The following is a 27,174-nucleotide window of genomic DNA, read 5'->3' on the forward strand; positions in this document are numbered from 1 at the left end:
CTTGATTTCCAAATGTTTATCTCACTTCCAATTCATATGCCGTAAAAAAACAAACGTACGTATGTATTTGGATCCCTCAGTTGGAATTTAATTCCCAAGTCTCAACCCTCGCAGTTTATTTTATAACCGATGCTAACTCACTTCCGCCTCAAAACTGGCATTCATGCTACCCGCACAGTTAAAGCTGTCGTAAAGCATGTGAGAGGCCATGAGAACACTTGCCGGAATTACTTGTAAAACGCTAATTAAACAATTTTAATGGCCGTCGAATAAAAGTGCCGTAAACGCATGCAAATAAATTCGTGTGCAAAAGTCAAATGCTAAAGGGAGTCGGAGTCCTGCGGGTGCCAGGCCAGACCAGGCCAGTGAACTGTGATTGCGAAAGCAATTTCTGAAACAGTCACTCAACTCAACTTGGGGATCGCCGCACACGTTTAAACAATTGACAATCTCTCGTAACCATAATTTCTGTCTGTGTATTGTTTATGCTGCGCTGACCTTTTTTCCACTTGACAACAAATACCAAAAGGGTTTCCCAATGTCCAAGCCACATCAACCTTGTTGACACTCAAAACAAGCTAGGGAACACGAAAGTTCTCCGCATAAATGTGTCTATATCACAGCAGTTGGGCCACCTCCAATATGACAGTCGAGAACATGCAGTGGGCGTATTAGTTCAGTTTTGATTTGTGTGGGCTTCACAACGTTTAAGAAGCAACTACCTTGTAATTAGGTGTTCACCATTTGCCATTCATTTGGACAATGACATTTTGTTTCGTGACATTTTCATTCCCAGAACTCATCAAGAAATTGCTTGGCAAAAACATGCTTAACCACTATAAAATCTTAATTGGAAAATTTTGTTACGCCTTTTATTAAAATCATTATTCCATGACGATAGTCATCAAGTTGGTAAATCCTTGGTTTAGAAATAGTTTTCAGGAATTCAATAATCAGCTTTTTTTTTTGTCATTTCCAAGTATTTATTTGTGTGTTAATTGTCGTCAAGCCACAACCACATTCAGATGATAACCAGACAACTGAGTAAGAAACTGCGAATGTCCTTGCGATTTGAAACTATGTCAAAATACTTTAAATGAATTTTTTAAATATACATACATATACGAAATTTCACTTAAAGTATCTCTTATACACAATTATAGCTTTGAGCCAACAAAATCTTAGCCCTGCTTACCCGAAAAGTCAATGGAATACATTTGTCACAAATGTATCTTTAATTTGAACGTATGTCTTCCTCACAGAGTTTTTTTTGGCCATGTCTATGTTAACTCGTGTAATTTTAGAGTATATTCTGTTCCTAATCAAAACATTGGCATGACAATGTCATTTAGCCAAACTGGTGGGTGACGGCAACTCAATCTATTCGGTGGAAAATCATAATTCAAGTGAAAGCCAATGGCAACCCATCTAGTGTGCGTTCCACCTACCGTCGTAGCTGCTTTCTTCTTCATCGTTCTACAATCTAGAGACATTAATCAAACTCAAACGCCCCGTAATGTAATGCTCTTTGACGTTTAAACTGTGCTCAAGCGTCTTATGCGTTTACATTGATATTTAATCAAAAGAACACTTTGGGAAAAACAAACAGGTGCCACACACACACCCAGACAGACTCAGTCACAGATACAGTCACACATACACATACAAAGAGAGCAGTCAAGCAGTAAGTTTAACTTTGCTGCCAAAAACAGGACACACACACACACAGACGCAAAGCTGGAGTTGAAACGGAGAACAAGGACTTCGAAGACATTCTCCTTCCATTGCAAAACTTCCTTGGAATGGAAGGCGAAACGCCAAGGCGACCTGTAAATGAACTTCAAGTTCGTGCTGCGTTCTACCTACATTCTATCCAATTTTGTGTGTGTTTTTGTTTTCTTTTGTTCGGTTTGTTTTTGTCGCGCTCTCCTTCCTTCTCACTTCCTTTTCTTGTTTTCACTCTCTCTTCATAACATGTCACGTTGTCGCTGGCATGTATAAGAATAAGAATATACATATATATATATATATATATATATATATATATATAGGTATCTATGTACGTACATAGTACTTCCTGAGCCCGGTGATAAAATACAAAAAACCAAAAGATGTGGACAGAAAAAAGAAACGCACGTTGGGAGAAGGCAAACTCCATATCGTCTTGCCAGCGTCACTCTCAGTCTTGTTAGCATGTCGAAGCCAAGAGTCACGCAAAATGCAAAAAACAAAACAACAAAAAAAAGCAAAGAAAAAACAGCGAGCGGCACAAGCTGCCAATTGTAGGAAAACAAAGACCTGAGACCTAGTATAAGAAACCGTGATGGAATGGGCTATACTTATGTATGTGTGGAGGAACGGGAGAGTGAGAGAGTAAGAGAGAGGGTAGATGTTGATGAAGGCGGATGCCCATAAAACTGCTTTCGTTTTGAACGTCGTAAAAGAAATTGTATTTTAAACACAAGAAACCATTTAGTATTCATTCTAATTAAATTTGCATTTTTGGCATTTCCTTTTTTTGTTTTCTCCTGTTGTCGAACAATAGCAATTAGGCTGCTGATGTAAGTGAAACTTAGCCTATATAGTGTGAAGAAAGGAAGTAAGTAAAGTAGAAACGAAGGAAGGAAGGAAGGATAATATGCTTAGGTGTTACAATCACTCTTATTTCCGTGTGAATGTGTGTGTGTGTGTGGCAATTAAAACAGTTTATTCTGAAATAATTAATACCAATTATTAAATGCCCTCTGATGAGCATTCCCATAATCATTCTTGCCCAAGAAAGACTGGACAGAAACAAAAGATGTGGCCAATTAAGGCAAATTAATAAGCTGACCAAGCCATGCGTATTCATTAAAATTAAGAGGAAATGTCGCCTGACCGTTTGTTGGGGTGGACTACTGCGCCAGAGAGCTTCGTTTGAAGCAGAGAGGAGGGAGGATTAGTGGAGTAGTGGCGCCCAAATGAAAAAAGCTAAAAAGAGGTGAGGTGCGGAGAGACTAACAATCATGCATAATTGAATGCGTGCCATAGTTACACAAATCTCTGGCTCACACATATGCTTAGCTATTAAGGCCGAAACACGAGCAGCATAAATGAGGCAGCTAAAAGGCCAAACAGTTGCTTCTAGCTTCAGCTTCGGCTCCTGCCCCTGCTCCTTCCATTTACCCACTCGACAAATCCAATGAAAAGCGAAATGAATAAAAAATTAGCTGCGACAGGGCCCAAAAGCAAACAAGTTTGCCACTTGCCTCCAACAAACTTCTCCTGGCTCGCCACACCCTCGGCTACCCCTCGTCCTTATTCTGACTCACTTGAGTTGCTATGCTCAATTATTGACGAGAGCTGAGGCATTGCTCCTTGCTAGGATTATTGATTTTTTTTGTTTTTTTTTTTTTTTTTTGTTTGGTGTTCTGTATTTCGTGTGTTTGGTGGCCAGATCTTAGGCTCAAAGCCGACAGATTCGTTGGCGTTTGTATTGGCATTGGCAATATGGATGTGAATGTATATGTATATGTATATGTAGATGTGGTTGTGCACGCACCACGTGTTGCCCAATGTGCCGCAAACTAAGCGCTAAAACTTCTGCCGAGTAACGGGAGGGAATTGGACGCAAAATGAACCGCAACCAAATGACAATAGCCCAAAAACGACATCAAAAACTGACATCTGACAACTTGGAAAGTTTCCACGAGTAGAGTACAGCGCGAGAAATACCCCCAACAAGTCGGCCAGACTTCAAACAAATTGCATATTAGATTTTATGGTTACCAAACGAAAACACACAAACCTTAATGCTCCTACGTGCAATTTTGTCAAAGAACAATGAGTATTAGAAAAGAGACTAGTTCAATGTCTGCTTAATAACAAAAGACACAACAGAGAGAAACATAGATGGAGAGAGAGAGAGAGAGAGAGAGAGAGGGAGAAAGGCAGAGGGAGTGGTAGAGGACACTGTTAATGCGCTTAAAAGTGCGACTGATTCCACGAACCGGAATCATCATCAGTCATCAAATCGAACAAACAATGGCTACAAAAGATCAATGTGTCTGAGCTGAACAAATATAATAAGAGAATGGACACACCCAGTTTCAGTTTCAGTCTCAGTCGCAGTCAGAGTCACATTCATTCACTTATTCCTTTCTTTTTTTTTAACTGCTCTGTTCACATGAAACATGCACAGGTGTTACATTCTAAAAGACGAAGACAAAACAAAACAAAACAAAACATTTGTGTCTCATACATACGCACACATTTGATAAGCCGATTTCAATGAAAAATCCTTCTTAGGTGTTCAATAAGTCCACAAGTCCTTGTGGTTTAACTTTTTGGGACGATTGAGAGGCATTATCTGACCTATGTGGGGAGAAAGTTTTGCTCTCTCCCACTCTCTTGTTCTTGCGGGGGCATCGTGGCTGCCTGCCTAATTGACCACCATGCTTCAATTGAGTTTAATACCCGGACCATGGACCACTGAGCACCACTCTAAGCAAAAATAAAATAGACGGTTTTACGTTGCTGACAGATCAGCAAATAAATAACTCAATTCAAAAGAAACACTTAAATTTTTATTTTCCAGCCAGGCCAACTCAAGATATATGTATGTATGTATGGGATGTACATAAAGAAAATGGGAAAGGCCGAAAGTAAATTGATGACATTTTGGCAATACTCCAACCAATCCTCAAGAGACCTCTTCCAAACAGAGCAAATTGCTCTCTACTATAAACATTAAGCATACGCCGCGTGGCCTTGTCAATTGCAGTTACGCACGCCCAAGTACTCTCATTTCTACTCCCACTAGTGTTTCTCCTTCAACTCAAATCCGATTAATGCCCGTGAATGGTCATCAACTAATGTTCATTCTCCACCTTTCATACCTATATATATGTACATATACACATACAGGCACATCCATTTTAGGCTCATTACAGCTCAATCAACAGGCAAACTGTCGGCACTAGGTTCAAGTGCAAAGCTTCCAATTATGCACATTGTTTTCGTGTTTCATTTTCACGGAATGGCTTCCAATATCTACTAATATCCACTAACAAAAGCAAGCCAATATTCCATACTATGTAGCCATAACATAGCATAGTAGCAACGAGTGAGAATGAGAGATTGTGTTTTTGTTTTCCTCTTTTTTTTTTTTTTGTTTTGTTTTGAAAGGAAAATGGACAGGTTCTCTTCTGGCCAACACCACTTGTCTGTGTCAGAAGCAACACGCGCTAGCGATTTTGTTGTTGTGCCCAGGCAATGGCAACATCATTAAAATTATAAATCACCCTGGATCCTGGGCCCCCGAAAAATTCTCGCCGTTTGGAATGTGTATACAATGCGAAAATGCGGCACACGGAGCGGAGAGTCAGACGAAGAGCAAATCTGGAAGGAAGCCGACAAGAGGGCGTTTTTGTGGCCCTGTGTGGTCAGGTAGAAGGCACGCAACAACCAAAGCACCTCAAGAGGTGTTAAATCAAAACACAGAGCCCAGAGTCGAACGGAGAAAATAAATACAATAATAAAACACTTTTCGGTTTCAAAGGAGAGCTTGGCGGGTGGGCGTGGGTTCCCTGTGTTTATGTTCAACCAATTGGCTGGGAAGGCTTTACAAACCAACTATTTTATACACAACGGAATCAATTGCGGATCTAATAAGCCCCTTTTTATGTGTGGGTATCAATTAATCCAAGAAGCAAAATTAAGGAAATTCACACTTTCAACCATTTTCATTTTGTATTTTTCCATGGAAAATCCCGCTGCGTTTTTACATAAAACCCAATTATGGTATGGGTAAGGCGTTGTAAAGCTTCTACAAAGAGAGAGGACTCCTCGAAAACCACAGGAAGCCGCAGGAGCACTCTTCCTTATCCTGTCAATATTCTAAGGTTCTTTCTGCTACGTTCACTTTCTATACCTTTATTTAAGTCCTTTCTATTTATGATTTAAATCAAAAACTACTAGTTGGAATGTTTCTATTGATGTTGTAGTTGTTGCTCTAAATGGCAAACAAACACTTCAGACAGCCAAGTAAACTAACTGGGCATAGACGATTGTAAACAGACGGCAAGAGATAGGGGGTTTCAGTCTATGTTCATGTCCGCTCGTCAACAATTCGTCCGCCCATTGACAAAAGTCTGGCCATGTAAATGGCCTGCCATAGACTGGCTGGCATACGTAGCACAATAAAGTATAGCCATATAAATATAGTACGTGAAAATCAAATAAATGTGTATCTATGTATGGGTGGGGGTGTGTGTGTGTGTGTGACTTTGCGTTCATTCATACAGTCCCATTCATTGACACACACAGATATTCCAATGCATATACCAAATGTCAGACACAGCAACATTGACAGCGAAAGGTATTTATGTGTGTATGTGTGTGTGTGTGTTTATGTGTGTATAGGCAGGGAAGGGATCCCTTTTTGTGATATGAACTTTGTTTGTGTTTTTTCTTTCTTTTCTATCGCCACGAACAGGGCAGGGCAGTTCATGGAACTTTAGTTCAATGGCAAAAGGAAGTTCAACCGAATGAATTTGATGTAAGGAAGTGTGTGTGTGGTGTCCCGTCGAAAAACTTTACCTCTTATCTGATAACATTTTGAAAATTCATTCACAAAAGTTATTTCAATTTTTTGCCTTTATCATTTAATTTCTTTATTGGACATTCTTTAACTTATTTACAGTTGCCAGCAGCATTCAGGGCTCAAAATCAAGGGCCCTGAATTCAAGGCCAATTTGAATGCCACAATAAATAACGCAGAAGTTTCAGCTAAACGGGTTAAGGAACTCATTCGTTAAGTGGCAAAAGAACAACAAGCCACAAACATCAACAACAGCCGCATTTTTCAACTCAACCAGTAAACTCTTTCGCTCCCCTGGCAAATACACAAATCTACACAGGTGCAAAGTAACATTAGAAGTCAGCCAGAGGGGCAAAGCCAACAACAGCGACAACAGAAACGGCAATGGCAATGGCAATGGCATTGGCAACGGCAACGGCAAAGGAAAATCAGGCTGAATGAATCACGTTGTTTGGTTCATGTTCCAAGTAGACTTTTGTTGTTTATGTATGTTATTCATGTACGAATACTTGTTTGTGGCTCAACTGCTTAGCTTGTCTCAATCTCTGTGTTCTTTTTTTTGGCAAATGTCAAAGTTAAACAAATAACTCTGCCGACCATAAAATTTACAATTACATGCCCTTTGTAATAAAAACTGCATCTGTATAAAGATTCTATTAAACAAAACTTAAAGATAATCTAACTTCAAAGAAATAATTAGATGGACTTTGGGTTTATTCATGTTTTCGATATGTTGCCAAGTTCTATAATTAATTAGGTACAAATTAGTTTAAAATGCACATCCTAACAACAAAGAAAGAATGAATTGTGAATGGCTTATTTGATTCTAGTCCTGAAAAATGAATTTAAGTTTTACACAATTTTAAACATGCATCGAGTTTTCACAAAGTGGCATTAACATTTCGAGAACTGGTCAATATTGTTAAACTTTTCCAGTTCAATTATTTGGTTGCCTGCTAAGAATAATTCCTGTTCAATATTGGGGGAAGCGAAATTATCTATTAATAGTTGGAATTGTTCTTAACAAATTACAGATTAATAGAAAGTATTTAAGTATTTTAAAGTCGTAACTTTCATGAACTTAAAATAAATCTTACAATTACTTTTCATTTCAATGACTCAAACGATTTGTAACTGAATTTGCGAGAACAGGCCTGATTATAATTTTGAAGCTAAAGTAAAATGAAAGCCCAATTTTAAATACCATACTTAAATAAAGATCAACAATTTGTTTAAAAGGACATTGAATATCCTTCAATGCAGATCGAGAGTCTTGATCCCAATTTTTTACTTTCATGGTTTTTGTGCAATATTTTTCTCTCTCCTTTCAGTGAGCCGTTAAGTTACTATGCCCAAAACAGTATGCTATGTTTTTTTTTAACTAGCAAAAATCATGAGCAATTAATTGTATGTCCTGAAAACATTATTTAGATTTACCAAATACTCCGAATTTCGCTTCGATAGCTAGACGATGATGAGGTTAACCCACGACTCGATTCGATTGGCCGACCTGTTGGCCGCAGCTGGTTCATTTTACATCGATTTTCAGTCGAACAAACAAGAACACATGTCACGAATCTTAAGCGGTAACCGCAAATTTCGATTAGCCAAAGCCAATTAGGACGAATGCCATAAATAAACGGAGAAACCAAATGAAATGCACAGGGAATAAATAAAATAATAAAAATAATAACAAGCAAAACAACTGGACGACAGGACGACAGGATGCCAGAACGATGGGACTTACATTTAATGCAACGATTTAATTAATGGAATGCGAGTCCGACCGACCACATGATTTATGGACATTGTTTAATTATTAAGAAGTTATGGTTATGCAGAGTTTAAACATTTATTGCAAACAAAACGCCAGCAACGAGCCGCATACAAAGTAGCAAACAGTGGGCCAGCTCAAAATATAAGTATGTATGTATGTATTGTGTGTATCTAAAGTAAGTTCCACTGATTCTTTAACCCCAAGCACACCCCTCAGCAACCCCACCACAATGTACAGTCTACTTTGCTGGACGCTTACCCATTTGCTTTGGGTTTTCTCGGCGAATTCGGCATCGTTGGCCATTTTATGAACCTGGCCAGAGTCATAAATATTTTATGTGATATAAAAATTTTTGGGGCAACTGCTTGAATTTTTGGTTTTATTTTTAAGCCACTTTTCGTAATTAGTGGCATTTAGTTAAAAAGCTAATAAATACTTTTGTGGCCGTCTGGTAACCGAATTGGGGGCGTGATTTATGCCCAATCTACCCCATCATTTAATGTTAAAGACAATGCTAATTGGCCATTAAAATATGCCGCAACAGACACAAATAGTTTGGGACTTAAACTCAACAGCAACCGACCAGCCGAACAACCAATCAGCCAAACAGCGGTAGGCGATTGTTGATTTAAGTTGAAGGAGGTCGGAATAAGAAATTTAAATAAATAAAATACTTACCATAAAATGCGGCAAAAGTAACTTTCTTTTCTCATTTGGGTGGGTTTTGCTGTTGTTGTTGTTGTGACGTGACTTTGTTGCAGATTTTGAATCTCCTCAGATGGGGTGACCGCCCTTTGAACTTGGTTCAACATTTCCCTTGCTTGTATATTCATATTTGCTTGTAATGAAAATAACTCAAATACTTGAAACAAAATGCAAACAGTAGCAGCAAGGGAAAGCAGAAACCAGTAAGAGCAAAAAAAGACCAACACGCCATGGTCGATGGAGGATGGGGTAGGATGGGAGGAAATGGAGCCGAATCTCTTAATGCCCGTTGATCATAATTAAAAGGATCAGAAAAGGCCAAGTGGTTTGGCAATTGCCACGATTATGGCAAAAGATGTACACCTTGAATGGCAAATGGCCAAGTTAACTTAACTTGTGCACTTGAAAAAAAAATGTTGCTTTCAAGTGGAGAGTTTTAAGAGTTTTGAGTAGAAATTTGCTGGAACTGGGAATCAGTTAACCGTAATGCCTTTTAATTTATCCTGCACCAAACTTTCTCCTTGTAAGCGGTTAAATATATTGCAAATTATTTTTGCTGAGTGTATATCGCATATCCCATTAGGGGGAAAATCGTCAGCAATAGAAACGGTAACGGCAACCGCTACGGAAATTCTTATTAAGGTTTAGGCGCACTGGACGGATGCTCGGATGGCCTAAATCCATGACTGCTAACGGTAATTAATTTACATTATTTTCATAACAAACTACCAAATGGCACAGTTTGCCCCATCTCTAACCGCCTGTCTGTCTATCCCTCGCTGTTGCTCTTGGTCGGCTGTCTGGTGTTGAGCAATGGATATGAATGTGAATGCGAATTGCTGTGGTTTCGGCCACGCCTTAAGTGCCACTAGCAAAGGCAGCGGAACGTCTTCATTTACGGTCGAGTAGCGGCGAGTGTTGGGCGATTAAATTAAATTAAATGAAATGTACACATTGGCCATTGTTTGCATCACCCTTGAGAATGCCTCAAGAGTAGCATGGATGTTGTGTAATTAGTTCATTCTTGTCTCTTTCCTTTACCAAAGATCCTCCTGTTTCTACTCTTTCTTCTGCCAAAAAAAACAAAAACCCACACACACACAGCCCAAAATCTAAGCCACAAAACGAATGGGTCTAGGGTTGGTATTGTGTCATGATTTATGCATAACATAAGAGTGTTTAGCTAAGTGTGTATATTTGCCTAAGTCTGTCTGTGTATGCGTGTGTGGTATGTGTGGTTGTGTGCCTTGTTTTTGTTGTTGGTTTAAATCCTTTCACATTGCAAAAGTTTTCCTAGTTTTCAAGCCTAGCTCTTCTACTAATAATAATAATCATCATCAACACGAAAATGGTTACCCCTTTGGGCTCATTAACACATCATCAGCAACACACAAAATGTCGTGTGTCCATGTGTGTGTGTGTATAATTTTGGGTTTTGTATTCTGTATGGGAATATTTATTAAAGTTGATATCCATAATGCGTGCCAAACTATCCACAAGAAGAGAATATGTAAACCTTAAAGCCACTTCACATTTTCCGTTTAGAGAGAAACATTCATCTATGTATGTATACAGTGAATATTTGCGCATAACAGATCCATTCAAAACCACGAACGAGAATCCTGTATCAGATTTTCGGCGTATCGACTGTGGACTGAGGCAAGTTGGTAAACACACCCCATGGAACCAACCAAAAGTGGATGAAAAAAAGAAGAGGAAATGAAATGTTTTTATCCTTGGCTCTCAACAATCGAACACAAAATTCAATGTAGTTTTTCAACTTTCTTTGTCAGCCATTTTTATGTTTAATCAGTTAACTAAACAACAATACTAATTTCAAATTCCTATTACCATTTGTTGAAAGAAGAGCTTCTACCATGATCTTTTTAATAAATAAGAAATGTATTTTTTTCTATGAAACTTTCACTTAAAGCTGTGAAAGTTACCACTTGATTTCCTCCTCAAGTCGTAGATAAGGCAATCTGTCCCAGATATTGAAGATCGTTTATACCCATAACTTGACTACTTTAGGCTATACTTTTGGTGCGCTGATAGATTGTGACTGTTTGTCGTAGATCCTTTTTCCAAAAAGTTCAATTCTATAGCATTTTAGTTATAGTTTATCGACATCTGGATCACTGTGCACTAGTTGCGTTCACGTTATATTCACAGTTTACGTTCGACAGAGAGAAAAATTTGAATTACATATTTGTTAACCGAATTCAGAGTTGAATCTTTGTTGAAAAACACAAAAACAGCAAACTGTTGAAACGCTGAAAAATGTTGCAAGATTCCGTTACACATTCATTGTGCAATTAATCAAGAAACAATTGTTTAGACCATGTTTGGGTTTTATTTTATAATTTTACTCGAAATGAGAATAAAAACAAACTTGTAGCAGATGCGACTGGGTAAAATAAATGAGAATAAAAACGAATGCTTCAGGCATAGTGAGCAAAGGAGTGGGAAAACAACATGTTGAGAGTGGTAAATAAATAACATGCTAATGCCACATGTGAGGCTTATGCTCCAAGTGAGTTGTGGCAAGGCGGATACCAGTTGGGTGGGTGGGTGTCCATAGGGGGGCAAGGAGTCTTGGGAGAATTAAGATTTTGTTCTGGCAGTGCCCCACTGATGTGTCGTTACTCACTCTGGCAATGGCATCACCCACGCGCCCTTCGTCCTTTTCAGTCGGCCTTGTTCATTCTGGTTTTAATTCGCGAAATTCATGTCACAACAAATTTTCTGTTTTTAGAAATAAGCCGGAAGAGATGACAAAATAAAAATTGTCCTTCTTTGCTATTTTACAACTCACACGTGACAACACAACATTGCAATTGTCGCTTCCGTTTTCTGTCGGATGGCAGTAAACTGGATACCACGCCTCGAGGATAAGCACCGTGAGCACAAGGACGAGGGCGAGCATCAGAGATGAGGATGGGAATGAGCACGATGACGACAAGATGAAAAGAACGTAAAGAACGTAAACTTTCGATTTCAGGCTTCATTAAAAATGTTTAGTGTTATATTTAAGCATCTGGCGGAACGCGAAGCACAAATCGTGCCAAGTACCAAAATGGAAAGTGGAAAACCAGAAGAAGCCAACTGGCTGAAAGTGGCAAATTCATATGGCACGTGGCTAGCAAACTGGCTAAGCAAAAAATTAATAATTCAAAAGCATGTTGCACGACATTAAGTAATATGAATGATTACTGCACTGCCAATGCCCATTTGTGGGTCAAGCAAACTCAAGCACACTCAAAGTGGATATGCGACATGGACATGGACAAAGTCCTGGACAGGCTCTGGACGTGATATTCCAAGCTTTGAGCATTAACAGAACTAAAGTTATATTTATGTATATATAAATTTTGTATTATATGCGCTAAACTCGTGTCTAAGAGAATATTTGACCTGGAATAGATTCCGCCTGGAATGTACCCACATATTCATATGTATGTATGTGTATTTTATTAAGATCTTATTGCCCTAGAACAGAAACCAGGAAGGGATTTAGTAAGGCAGTGGAACTAAATATACATTATACATCCAAATTCACTCCACTTACACAAAATTAAAGAAGATACTCATCTAAATACTTAAAGTATTAACTTTGACAATTCGTTTTCGCGAGTGGGCCAAATGATCTGTGTATTGATTCCGCACCTGGGAACACCCACACCCACCCACCAAGTTTTGGCAAAAAAAAGGAATATGAAATGGAGACTGTAAAAAACAACAAAAATATACACAAATTCTTAAAGGAAATTTGTTTGGAATGCGGCTTCACATTGCGTGGGACGCAATCGACGAGTCACTTTAGGGCAACTTGGGGACTTTCCAAAGGGCATTCTGTGGCCCATGTTCTACTATGCATACTTGCTACATCCATCCATACATACATACAAAGATATGTACATGTGTACGTATTCCCCGCTAGGCGAAGGGCAAACAAATTTATTTTAAACAAAAGTTTATTTGTTGCCAATGGTGCTGTTTGCCTTTTTTCTATTTTCACATTTTTGTGTTGTTGCTTCGTTTTCTCCTCTCTTTGTTTCGTCCTATTGTTGTTTCCAGGAACAGCATCAAAATATTTATATGCTTATTTATACGAGTTTTTGTCGAATACAAAACAAAGTGAATTTTTTAAATTTTATGCATTGACGCTGCTGCCGCTGTCCCCTCACCGTAAACTCTCCGCCTGCCCCCTTCAGCACTCCACTAAATGAAATCCAATGAAATTTTCCGTCAAGTCAGTGTGGGTCAATTAACTTTAGCTCAAAAAGTATTGAAAAGTTTTTACGTAGCGGTTTTTGTTTTTCGGTTTCGTTTGGTTTTTGTTTTTACCAAAGTCATTGCCAATATTTGCGTTTGACTTTTTGCCAAACTTGGCAGACTCTTGCCGGTAGGTCTAAAAGTGTTTTAATTAAAAGCCGAAAAAAACACACACACACACAAACAAGCAGGAAAGTTGCCTAATGCGTAGAGATTAAGTATAATTCCTTATTACTTAAAAGTGAATCAACTAACAATAAGTGATTGCACCACTTCTAACAAGCAAATTGAATTTATAAGGCATAATGCTTTTTCCCAGGCAAGTATCGGCTGTGGATGGAGGAAAGAGGAACCCTGTGAAAATGTTGCATGTAACTCAAATACAGGGATATGTCGACGACAGTGGCGTGTGTCTATCTTACTCCCGGGCCACGGCATTGCGTGATAATTTTATGCAATTGTGGTCGCATTAATGTGCTTCCGCCTCGCGTTTGATTTAGGACTACAATGTGTGGCCTGGAATTTGCAATTACCGAACTTAATACCCAAACCCAAGCCCAAACCATGTTATGGTACCACCAATTCCACTACGTTTGCCTTTACTTCAACGAGCTGACAGCTTAACTTTTGCGCGAGTTGCCTTTACGATGGGCACGTGTTTGTGTTTCATTTCGTTTCGTTTCGGTTTTTCGTTCTGGTTCTGGTTCTGGTGATTTATGTTATGAAGGTCGCCGCCTGAAAGCAGGCAACACTCTTTGAGCTGGGCCTATGCGTGCCTTCAATTTTTAATTGCTTTAAATGAAATATTGATAGAGGTTAAAGTGCTGGCTCGAATTGAAAAAAAAAAAAATGAAAAGCCAAAGTGAAACTGAAACTGAAAGTTGCCAACGTAAAAAGGAAACACTTGTAGAGCTAAAGAGCTTATCAAATTTACTAGGAACTCTTGCACAAGTGACATATGCTCAGATTGAAATACGAGTGTATTAAGCTCTTCTTTCATCTGAATGGGGGCGTACAACATGCATACGTATCTTTGCCCTTATTTTTAATTATCAAATTTATTTATTTTTCGTTATTTATTTGCTGAAATCTTAATAGACGTGCATTGCAACGACCCATGGCAAAAGCATTTAATTAAATTTCACAGTAAAAAAAAATTATATACATTTAAAGAAATTTGTTGTTGGATTCCATAAATAAATCTATCCGATTATATACATACAATATACATATAACAAACATATGCAAATACAAGAGTGTGTCAGTTTCGGTGCGTAAAAAATTCGCTTCCTGTTTGGCTCCCCAGCTACTCTTTGTAGCTAAAGGTTATAGCTTATTGTTAGACCTACTAATTGGTTTAATAGCATTAGCATTTCAATTGTCTTATCGATGGGTAAATCCCAATTCGCAAAAAGAAACTCACTCACACACATTCGTTTGCATAAAGGCTTTTTCCAGCTAAAGTAGATGAAAGTGGCAATAAAAAATCTACATACATAGCTGTTGGCTGAAATTAGAATCGAGGTCTGGGGAATAATTTATATACATATATATATATTTATAAATCTATATTTTTCCATCATTCCCCCCATCAAATTTGCAATACGCTTTTAATGTTTTTCCGTTCAGTGCGGAAAATCTGTCATTTGGGCATTAACAACTTTTGAAAAGCGGCTTAGCAAACAATTTGAGAGACCAATCGACAAAAAATTTTACAATATGCTTCAGTGCCTCAGTCTCAGTCTCAGCCTCAAACTCAGACTGCTGCCCGGCCTAGCTGCTTGGCCTGACTAAGTAAGCTAAGCGGATTTTGAGAGTAAAAATATTATTTGTGTGAATTTAGCAAAATGTTTGAGGGTCAAGGTGTTATTCATTTTTTTTTTAATCTTGTTTTGTTTTGATGATCTTGTTGTTGCTGCTGTTGTCGAGATTGTGATTTAGACGCGTATAAATCAGATGCAGTGATGTGGGTGGGTCAGTGGGTTAGAGTGGGCGAATTAACAAACAAATGCCACATCAGCCAAACATCAATTATCTAGATATCCACACAAAAACACACAACCACACACAGACACGCGCAAACATATATGTACATACATACATACATATGTATAAGATGACGTCTGTGTGTGTGTAATTTCGTTTTATTTACACAGACAAAACTTTTTTCATTCAATTTAATGAAAATCTTTGCCGTTAGAGGAAAATGTCTTATACTTTATATATGTATGTATGTCTGTACACACAAGTCAAAGCGATAATCAAATAACACCAGAACCGCAGCGTATGTCTATATATGTGTGTGTGTGTGTGTGTGTGTGTCTGTGTGTGAGCACATTCAATTTAAGGAAAAACGAAAAATTTGATAAGATTTATGAAGAGAAGTTTGAAGCTTCAAAGCGAAACAGCCGTTGCCAAAAGCGTGAAACTCATAAAACGACAAAGACGCTGACGATGACGACTACAAGGCTTTATATTACCCACAAAGTAACATACACAAACGCACGCATAAAATCACTCAGTGGCGGATCTAGGAGAAACTTTTGGAGGGATAAGTCTGGTTACATTGAAGAGAAGCTCATCCATCTTTTCGCATCCTTGACCATGTCTTTCTCATGCCACTTATATAGATACTGAGGACAAAAAGGACATATTCAATAATCTAATAGATTTATCAATTGTTTGTTGTAATAAGGGGAATTTGAAAACTCCAAAACTTTGGATTCAAAGCAAGAAAAACGATTGGAAATCTTTTCAAACTCTTTTCTCTGCTTCAAACGAATCTGAATGCAATTCAGACACAAAATATACAAGGGTGGCCACAAATCTATAAAGTTTCCAGCTATGGAGCTTTAGTTTTAGTTTTCTCGGCTCTAACTTGTAATGGTAACCGTAAATATATATAGCTTAGCCCCAACATTATTTCGAGGCAATTTGAATTTCTGAACTCTCTATTTTGCTTTTGGGTCTTTTGGCCAAGGCCGCTATATGACACTAATTCATTCTAAAGTCTTCGTTCCGTAGTCGAATAATCAACATTTCATTAAGATCTTATAAAAATAAATAGGCGTTTGAAGTATACATATGTAAGTTGTAAGTTCGTGGCCACCTATGAACATTAGTTTTTTTTTTTTATACCACGTGGGCTTTAATCTTCATAAAATGTTAGTATACAAAAACAGATTGGTAGCATAATTACATATTATGCTACCTCAATTAATAACACAGGCCGACATTTTTGAGGTCATGAAAAAGTGTTTGAAGTTCAATAGGTCTCCTATAGTAATTGGGGGCTGCTAATCACGGCCCTGTACTTAGTTTTTCTCCATCACGTCAGGATTTCGAAAAAAATGCGTTCAAATTATTCAAAATGACCTAATTTGCAATATATTTATACCCTTGCAGAGGGTATTATAAAATTGGTCAGATGTTTGTAACGCACAGAAGGAGACGTTTCCGACCCCATAAAGTATATATATTCTTGATCAGCATGAGAAGCTAAGTCGATATAGCCATGTCCGTCTGTCCGTCTGTCCGTCTGTCCGTCGGTGCGTACGCGTTTTACTCAGCCATCTTAAGAGCTATCGGGATGAAATTTTTTTTGGGAGCTTTTTTTTACCCGGGTGAGATAAAGTATGAAAATCTTTGGGATCGGACTACTATATCATATAGCTCTGGAACAAAAATTTTTGCAAAAATTGGAGTATCCCCATGAAATTTACCAATATAATAGAATTTGATATAAAATCTCAGATCCCAAAATTTGACCCTGATCGGATAAATAGAACACAAGTTACAGTCTATATAAATCGGTTCAATCGCTGCCGGCAGCTCTGCTTGCTGCCTACTACGTCACCATCTGTTAACAGAGCACATGCATACACACACAGACGCAACGCTACATAAACTGTATGTGTATGCGTGCGTTGCTTTGCTTAGGGAATGAGGGAAGAAGAAGAACAAATTGTACATAGTATGAAGAGTAAAATTGTTTTGTTTGTATATTAATGAATTGAGTTGCAGAAAAGAAATTTTGAACATGTGAAATTATTATTGTCAAGGACTGCAAGGGTATATAAACTTCGGCATAGCCGAATTTAACTTCTTTGATATTTTTCCATGATATAAGCATAATATTGTACTAAACACATTATTATTTTATCCTATTAATATATTAGGCTTGATTGAAAAGGAATTTACAAAATATCAAAGATTTATTTCTTTGTTATAATGGATAATATCTTACACTCTGGATATAGTGCTATAATGAGTAAAATTTCAACCAAAAAGTATGCTATAGGAATTTCAAGAATTGTCTGCTTTTAAATTTTAAAGAATTATGGGAATCTGCTGCGTGTAACATATTGTTTATTAGTTATATGTGCAAACAAGAACTAATTTTCTTTCACAGAATATTTTAAAATCCGTAAAAAACGTTGAAAATTTATGTTTAAACTTTCTATAGTATACTTTTGGGTGCCTATTTTCCAACCCCAAATCTCCAGATTTCACAAAATCTAGACGTGATGGACAAAAACCAAGTATGCAGTTAGAATCAGCGTACCCGAATTAGTTAGGAACACCTCTCAAGTTAACGTCAGCAAAAATCATGTCGGCCTGTGTAATCAACACTCGTTCCAATGGGAGTAACATAGATTCACATATGTACACAAATACTTAAATACTAGATAGAGTATGGATGCATTCGAATAGCCAAAAAGGGGAGTATGAATGTCTAAGTGAAGTTTTTTTTTGGCTGGCATCCCTTCCTTGGATCCGCCACTGCACATATCTATACGCATATCTACTAAATTCTCGGTTTTGCGCCAAAAACTCAATCATACAAACAAAATTCTTTTTTTTTTAAATTGATGATAGGATTGCAATTTTGTCTTCTTCATTTTTTTGCTTCTACTTGTTATTCCTGGAAGCTTTTCATTTCCTTTCAGTCTCATTCGATTTGCTTACTCTTTCTCTCTCACTAGCTCTATTCTCCAAAAATAAGTGGAAATGCTCTTGAAATGAAAATTATCCTTCGAAAAAAGAGGCTGAAATCGAGAGAACACAATGTGTTGACATGCTTGGCCAATCAAATAATAAAGTTTGCCTGCGTACTAAAGCTTGTTGTTGCGATAAACTTTAACTTTGTTTTCGGGCGGTTTCGGCATGGAGGAGCGGGATCTGTGTTTGGCCATATATATGACATGGCCAATAAGTTTAGCACGTAGTGTTTAAGTGTTTAAACGGCTGCCAACTCGTTGGATAACTAGATGGATGTCATGTCAAGGCACACGCAACTACGGGACAACGCACGAGTTCATTTGTCGCTATATTAGTGTATATATATGTATAATATATTATATATAATCTTCTACATACATATATGTGTGTGTGTGTGTGTGTGTGTGTATTTTCATTCTTATAAAGCTGCAACGAAAACTTAATTGATTTAAGCGCCTGTGAAACTTAGGCTATTACACGCCTACAAGAGCACACAACCCCAGGCTTGAAATAACACATACACTCACACTCACACACACACACACAAGCACACACTTGGCTAAGTGTTTCGTGTGTATATGTATGTACAAAGTTTCTCACACTTACAAAACACAAACATTCACACATACTACCTACATAGTCTTGTCAAATTAATGCCACATTACTTTGAGTAGGGATAATTCCATTTTTGTATGCTGCATACTTTTAGGTGTGCCGCCCCAAGTTAGTGTAGTTAATACACACACACACAAACACACACAAATACACACGCAAGGATAAAAAAATTCATGCATGTTATGTGAGGTGATGTGGGAAAATTCTGAAAATTCTAATTTCTAATTAACTATGTCTAATATGTAGATGGATCAGCTGCTTTGCTTCTCAGGAACCGTTTTTGAAAAGTTGAAATTATTTGTCACTTAATCCTTATCCTTAAACTTAAACTTAAACATTTTGAGAAAACAAAAGACTTGCCCAATTTCTCGGTCATATTCTTAAACTTATTAGACAAACATAATAAATTGTGTCCTTTCTACTAATTCTGTTGACTTTCAATTAGGTTATTCAATTAAATACACATACATATATAGAAATGAGTTCATTGTCGCTTGGGCATTGAGCAATGAATGGCTGATGGCATCTTTCAGTCAGATTTACCTACTTTCTTTGGTCCTTAAAGCACAATAGATATACTGATGTACATATGTATATGTAAACCACAATGACTGTTTGTATTTACATCAAAAAGACTTTTCTTACTCACACACTCACAGGAATATAAAAATAAAGAAAAGAAAAAATGGAAATGTGCACCACATGTGTCCAAAATAAAATCATTAAATTATCTGATGTTTGCTTTTCGAAAGAAGAAAATGTCTACCACTTAGTGCAAAGTATTGGAAAATGAAAGTGGACACGAGTTTGCCCTTTGAGAGTTTGTTGCCCGTTCGCAAGACACTTTTCAATTGGATGGGAAGGGGAGGTGAGGATAAGGACTTGTACTTACTCCCATTGTCAATGGCTTCAACATTAAATATTTATTTATGTTTCACGCTCGAGAAAGAAAGCAAACAGAGCAAAAAATCAACAAGTGCATTGCCTTTTGGCCAGCGAGCCACCATTTATATAGGTATTAAGACAAGCCATAATCAAATAGGGTCGTACATATAATATTATATGTATGTATACATACATTTTACATACATATGTGCATATGTATATGTAAGTATCTACGTGTCTTATAGCGGGAAATTGAATTACCGCTTAAAATGGCACGCAATGGCATTTAAATTGACTTGCAGTAACACCTTGAAAAGGTGGAAATGAGACGTAGGAGTATGACAATGGTTTTCCCAGAAACACACAATTTCACCTTCACATTCACCTGAAACGGAAGTCTCAGTGACAATGCACAGTTTCTGTTACAGAAATATTACATTTCCATTATCAATCGAATTCAAAGAAACATTTCCATATGATAATGAGATTGCTTACGTTTTGTTCCAAAATAGTTTAACTAAGAAACACATGAAATCCGAACACATTGAATAGACCATTGCCCAATAATTTCTCAATTGAAGAGAAACTTTCAAACCTTCTTGTATAGCGGATTTCAATTGCCATCTTATTAGATAATGTGTCAATCACAAACTAAACCCCCCCCAAAAAAAGGGAAAAAAAGGAGTTGCGTAACTTTACCTTTTCGAACATTGTATCCAATAAGATTTTTATTTAAAAATCTTCTTTGCTTTTCTGTGGCATCAACAAAACAAATCCAAATAAGAGCGAAACCGGAAAAGCAACTTTCTAGCAATGTTTTTTGTACTTGAACAATTCCATCTAGAGTGTATTGGAGGGGAAACGGTATAGGGATTACAGAAATTACATAGTAACGGGCAATAAATTCAATTGCGCCTTTACGAGCACCGTCACCAAAACGGCACTAAAGGGATCCCAGTCACATTCGTGTCAGGCTCATTGAATTCGAACAGAGTAACCCTCAATGGCTTCCAAATAAGAAACAAACTCAATTCAATAGTTCAAGCGACAAAATGAAGGAATTAATATGCCAAACAGTCCAGCAGCACAACAGAATCAGTTGGCCTAAATTAGTCAGCTTACGAATACTATGCTCAATTCGATATATTAGGTGCACTTACTTGGTTAGCCGTTATTAGTCCATCAATTAATAAATATTACATCCACATAATCAAGGTGGGCAGAGAATTAAATGCCGTCTTCTTTAAGTTTTAGATCTTTATTTAAGCATAAGCAATAAATTATTATTAGTTATACATCTTTGGAAAATTCATAAGTAACTCAAATATGCTAAATTTTTCTCACAAAGACCGTGGCAAGGCACGTGGAGAGCTAAAGCAAAGGAGAGGAGGGAGGTGGAAATTTCTGAGGAAACCAGTTGGAAAATATCAGAAAGTAATTTTTATATGCATATATAAACCTTTAAAAAGGAACCTTTTTAATACATTTTCTTAAGTCGAGTTTGAAATTCCGGAACCTAGAACTTGGGAAATCAAGTAAAAAATATAAATTATACCCAATTTTTAGGTCTACATTCATTTGGCGATGTTAAAAAGCTTTGTCTTTATTTTCATATTATAATTTCAAATTCAAAAATTGACATTAATTTTGTTCAAATCCGATGAGAATATGAATTCCTTATTATCGAGCAAAGTGAATTACATACAAAAATTTGAAAATCGAAAATCTGTAAGAAGAAACTGTGTGTGTTTGTTGTGTGTGTGTGTGTGTGTGTGTGTGTGTGGTTTGCTGTGGTGGAGGGACAACATGATTTTATACAGTTACTTATTTATGCATTGAATATTATTAATGGTCATATTACTGTTGTTGTTGTTGTTCTTGTCATTATTGTTGTTGTTGTTATTCTCTCGTTTACCGTCGAGTGTGCTGCTGTGCGCCAAATACAGAAGTATATACTACTAGTAGGTATATATGTATGTATATAAATATAAGTATGTATATAACGTAGTGTGTGTGTGTATACGTGTGTGTGTGTGTGTGTGGGAGTGTGTGGGTGTATGTACAGAGATGGTACAGCTAGATATAAAAAATACTTCTATAACTAATAGCAATAACGGTGATTGTGTGTGAGTGTCTGAGTGTTTGTATTTGTGAGTAAGTAAAATACAATAGAGACATAGAATGAAAGAAAGAGATAGTCATAGGAATAGAGAGAGAAGGAGAGAGAGAGAGAGAGAGAAAGAGACAGTGGAACTGAGAAAAATTCGCTGCCTACTTCTAGGAGTAAAATGTCAATACACTCGTTTGATTGCCACGCACAAACAGGAAGGGCGGCATATCTCGACTTAGACTCTCCAACCAAGCCATATAAAGCGGAGCAGAGACAATATTCTTTCGGGGCATTGGTAGTGTCATCACCACCATATCCGATTTGGTTGACTGCTCCTGCAGATATTCCCGCAAACGTAAATACCGATTCGTCTTGTCCTGCACGGCCACCAAATCGTCGTCACTAATGAAAGCTGCAGTGTTGTTATGAATAGGCGAAAAGATTAGTTCAATGAAATTCAGCCTTATAATGTTTTGGCTTCGCCTTGTTTTACGTACCGTCATCGTCATTGAGCGTTGCCTTGCTACTGTGTCCATTCTCCCCCTCCTTGTCATTCACCACAAAGTCCTTGATAAGCTCGTTGAAGAATTGCGTTGATGTTTCCAGTGGTTTTTTGGTTATATCCGGTATTAATGTTAGATCTGAATAATCAATGCGAAACTTTGACAAAAGACTGGCCATTGAACGCTGCTCGAATTCCAGTTCGGCTTTTTTATTGGCCAGAGCATAGACTCTGTAAAAAATATATATAAATTCCGAGTTAACACAAAATGCACACAATTCTATTTTATAACAAAGTATTTGTATGTTCATGTTCATTTTGGTACGCCACTCTGAACATTTTGTGTCATGTATTCTTGTGAAAACAATATACATTCATATTTACTTCGCAAATACCATATAGTTTTCACAATTCTGACATAGTAATCTTTTCATTTTCCACATCATTGAGTTCTAAAACATGTCGGAAAAGGGCAAGTTCACTGCCAGTTAAAAGCTGCCATGTATGTTCACTTGATGTAAACCGTGGCATTTAAATGTTCCTACTAACGAATTGTTTCCACCTTCACCAAAAGGCATATTTGTTTTAGACACAAACTTTCCAAACATTCAAGAGAAAACAACGCACTAAATATGCGCATACATATATAGTTTATAATTGAAGGTGAAAAAGGCAAAAAATTCTAACAAAATTGGCCAAAAATATAAAACTTTTTACAATTCTTTAAAGAATTAATTTCATTTGTAGTAAAATATTTACTCTAATTTAAAGTGATGGAATGTACTTTAATAGGTAAATAATAATACATTTTTCTATTGAGGCTTTAAAGCTTATTGAATTCGATTTAATGGTGCAGCCTATCGCCTGTATCTATCTCGCTCTGGCTTTCTCTCTGTCTGCAACAATCAACTTTGCCACTTCATTAGATCCATTTAACAGAGACCTGGTCGACCTTGAAGCCACTTTTTTGTGGTAGCTAGGGGGCATATGCCCCGCTGGAACGCCAAATGTGAAGTGATAAGCGTAAATTGTTTACTCAGCCAGAGGCGTGGAAGGAAGAGTCACAGCCGAGAGCCGGAGCCACAGTCAGAGCTTCAGAAAGCCTTACTTATATATAGTATGTACGAACCGAACACTCTCTGTGCTTATAAACTCAATTTTTGGTAAGATTCACACGATGCTTACCTCAATTTACATGATTGCCAGGTGCGTCGCGTGCTTATAATGTAGGGTAGCAGTAGAGTGAGGCCACCATCATCGTACAGCCACCAGACATCGATGACGGCATGGCTACGTTTACGAGTAAACTGTGTGAGGTCGGCCAACAGTTCTTTGGGTAGCTCAACACCGCCAGGACCCTTGTATAATGAGGCTGGATCGTCGTGTTTTTGTTTTGATTTTCGTAATGTGTTGGGCTGCAAGAAAAAAAAAAACAGAAAAGAGAGAAATGAAAAATGAATGGCTTGCATTTGGTTCTGTTCTGTTCTCTCTCGCTCTCACTTATTACTTACCAGCACATTGGTTGTCTTATTGACTTCAAGTGGATCTGGCAATCCTGATACGTCTTTGACCTGATTACCAGCTATGAATGACAAGTCACTTGTGCTGGAGGCTGCGTTAGTTGAAGTAAAATTATTAATATAATGCTGTTGATATGATGCTATGAAATCTTATAGAATTAAGATTACATGGTAAACATAACAATCCATGCACAGGCTTAAGACATTTATTCTCACAATCATAACTACAAGACAGACGCAAATTCAATTTGTACTTTAATACTTAGCCCCTTGCCCCTTTCATAGTCATGTTTGATGGTAAATTTTCCCCTTTCAATATGTTTAAGTATGTGTGTGTATGTTAGTTTATGCTAAAGCAAACAATAGGCACATGCTGCTCCTAAGGATCACATCACACAGTGCACAACTTGGGGTTTTGTCCCTCTGTCCCTCTTGGCTTACAAGAATATTGCATAATTTTAAATTCAAATTTACGAGCATTGTATTAATTTTTAAGGCGACAACATTCTGGCCAAACAGGAAGAAACACCAAGAACAAAAAAAAAAGGGTTGGCCACAGCTGCAGATATTCAGAAAAGGCCAAGACAAGTTCCTGAGAGGTATAACTTGAGGTTAGTTTTTAAAGGGGGTCGGATGTTAGGAAATGTCGTTAATTTGTTGAAAAGTTTATGGCCTAATGAGCACAGCGGTTGTAAAACTTCAAGACAATTATGCACAAACAGACGGGCAAACGGAGAAAGTAAAGGAGCGAACGAGCCAGGATTAAGGATGATGGACTCTTCGTGGTTAGGGGTAACGGGTCGGGGGAGCTGGAAAACGGCAACGGAATGGGTAACGCTCTTGTGTGTGTGTAGCCTCATACTCGTAAATATTTACCTACTCGGCCCACAACAACTTCACATTCCATTCAAGTACAAGTAAGACACGTAGCTAAATGTTAGCCTAAACACAACTTCACCTGCACCTGGCCAGGAGCGCATTCTACGCAGGCTCTGCTTGAATCGCACTACAGAGGATTCCAGGAAATTACCGAATATACACAAAAACGAAACGAAACGATAGGAAAAGGCAGAGAGAAGGTAGAAGGTTTATGTATTCATCATCATCAACATTCTTCCACAAAAATTTCTTTTTGGCATAAGGCTACTTACATTTGACCATCTTCAGGCCGTTCTCCGGTTGTGACATATCTTGACGGCTGCGTTCCTCTAAGGATATGTTGTTTGCAATTCGTATCATTGGTTTCATTGGTGGTGGTGTATTTTTTTGTGCAAAAATTATTATTGATTTGCAGTGCATTAAATTGTTTTTAGGTGCAGATTTAGGTTTTTTTTTTGTTTTTTTGGTTTTTTGTGGTTTGTTGATCATGCAAAAAAGTTATAGTCAAAAAATAGATACATTAATTTGGGATAGCGCCATAGAAATCACGGCTCAGCTCACCTTGTGAAACATTCCGGCTTAGGGAATCAATGCTGCCACTCAATGCATTCCGTGCATTGTTCTCTGTGGCCTGCAAATCACCGGAACTTTCATTCGGCTGCAGGGTACGTGGCACATCGGCCAGGCCACTGCTGTTGGCGGTCTTCCAGCTGCCATCCTGTGAGCCAAGCAACAGTGAACAGTCGAGTCCCTGGGGCACACGCAATATAGCCACCGAGAGATACATGTCGAGAGCCTGCATGGGCAGATGATTTAATGGTTTTAATTTGGCTTGCAACAGACAGAGTAGACGGGTTAACTAACCTTGTGCATTACATTGAAATACTGTTCCAATTCCTTATTTTCACAGGTTTGCCAATCAGTCTTGTAGCCCATCAGAATGATGTTTGGCTTCAATTTACCAATGCCCGAGGCCTGCATGAGAGCCCGAGTGCCTGCCTCAAAATCTTCTCCATCGACCAATGCATAAAAGCCTTTGACGCGATGTTTTCGAAACCAATTAGTGGCACGCTCCTGCAGGTAATTCCGATACTTTTGTGAGCTGGAACCCCGCAACACATGGCCACAGACAAGCAGGGATAGATTCTTTGTCAGCATATAAGCAAAGTCAACAAGGACCGGACGTGTATTTGGCAACCCCGAGAGCACCAAAATCTGGGGGCGATAGTTCTTCACATGTTCCTCCACATTGTTCAGCTGTTGGACAGACATCAGGGCATTCTTATACGTTTGTGCCTGTGTGGTGGAGCCCCAGTTAACGTCCGGCTTGCGATAAGCCACGATTAAGTACAAAGCCAACACTACAGAGAAGGTGATAAGTGCCGTGCCCCACGAAATCAGAAACATGACAGCCACACAAAGAGCAGCCCCGAGCAGACTCAGCCACATATTGTAATACTATCAATTAGAGACGAAATTTAATAGCTAAGAACTAAGAGAAATGCGATCAGAGATTAGTGACAAACCTTAAAAGTTGGACGCCACCCGACCGGTTTGGCCAAACTGGCATGGAATGTACTAAAGTTAATCAACATATAGGCGGCCAAAAAGAAGTTTGAAATAAGCGGAGCTATCAAGTTGAGTTCTCCAATCAAAATGAAGCTAAATCAAAAGAAAGAATCTACTATAGAGAGAGGAAGCTCGCAAAATGTTTGCATTAACTCACGCTGTGGCAATAATAAAGGTGAGAACATAACCACGGACTGGCTCATTGTTCTTGCCAAAACCCTTGGCAAACCACACAATCTTTGGATACAGCTCATCCTTGCACAGAGCCTGCAATGGCAATCGTTTCACTTAGCTACACTTAATACACTTAACATAATTTAATGCCTCTCACCTGAAAGACCTTGGGGGCAGAGACCAAACTGGCAAGAGCCGAGGATAAGGTGGCCGCAAAGCAGCCAGCATAGATAAGCGGGCCAAAGCCAGAAACCAGCTCGATTACCTGGAACGAGTTCTGTAGGCCATACTCGCAGACAACTGTAAAATTAATTCAATTCATTTTCAATTTTTGTTTTTGCTTGTGCTTGAAATGATATTGCTAGTGGGTTTTTTGTTTGATTTATGGCTCACCGTTCGTGCAATCGAGAAAATCATAGGAGCCATTCAGAGCCTGACTAAAATTGCCAGTGGCATCGCGAGCAACAGTTCCACCGCATTGCAGTACCATCAGCAAATAGGTACCCGTGGTGATAATAATCGCTAAGATTGTGCCCTTGGGTATTGATTTTTGCGGATCCTGAAAAGTTTGTTTCGTTACAG

General features: G+C 38.0%; 1 protein-coding gene across 5 annotated transcripts in view; it reads right to left on the bottom strand.

The window, feature by feature from the left end:
- Positions 1-21,415: 21,415 nt before the first annotated feature.
- Positions 21,416-27,174, bottom strand: part of Ncc69 (sodium chloride cotransporter 69) — a 34,035-nt gene continuing 28,276 nt past the window's right edge. For 3 of the 5 annotated variants that reach the window (XM_068293782.1, XM_068293781.1, XM_068293786.1), the window contains 12 exons: positions 26,986-27,151; positions 26,750-26,892; positions 26,576-26,685; positions 26,376-26,511; positions 25,714-26,307; positions 25,411-25,645; positions 25,122-25,178; positions 24,929-24,976; positions 23,962-24,062; positions 23,636-23,865; positions 22,446-22,681; positions 21,416-22,360 (listed from right to left, as the gene is read on the bottom strand). In XM_068293782.1, the coding sequence (XP_068149883.1) occupies positions 22,116-22,360; positions 22,446-22,681; positions 23,636-23,865; positions 23,962-24,062; positions 24,929-24,976; positions 25,122-25,178; positions 25,411-25,645; positions 25,714-26,307; positions 26,376-26,511; positions 26,576-26,685; positions 26,750-26,892; positions 26,986-27,151 (2,301 nt within the window). In that variant the 3' untranslated portion in view covers positions 21,416-22,115. The remainder of the gene's footprint in view (positions 22,361-22,445; positions 22,682-23,635; positions 23,866-23,961; positions 24,063-24,928; positions 24,977-25,121; positions 25,179-25,410; positions 25,646-25,713; positions 26,308-26,375; positions 26,512-26,575; positions 26,686-26,749; positions 26,893-26,985; positions 27,152-27,174) is intronic. The other 2 variants (XM_068293783.1, XM_068293784.1) reach the window with 2 other exon arrangements.

The sequence above is a fragment of the Drosophila tropicalis genome, unplaced genomic scaffold (genome assembly GCF_018151085.1).
Source record: "Drosophila tropicalis isolate 14030-0801.00 unplaced genomic scaffold, ASM1815108v1 contig_805, whole genome shotgun sequence".
Taxonomy (NCBI): Eukaryota; Metazoa; Arthropoda; class Insecta; order Diptera; family Drosophilidae; genus Drosophila; species Drosophila tropicalis.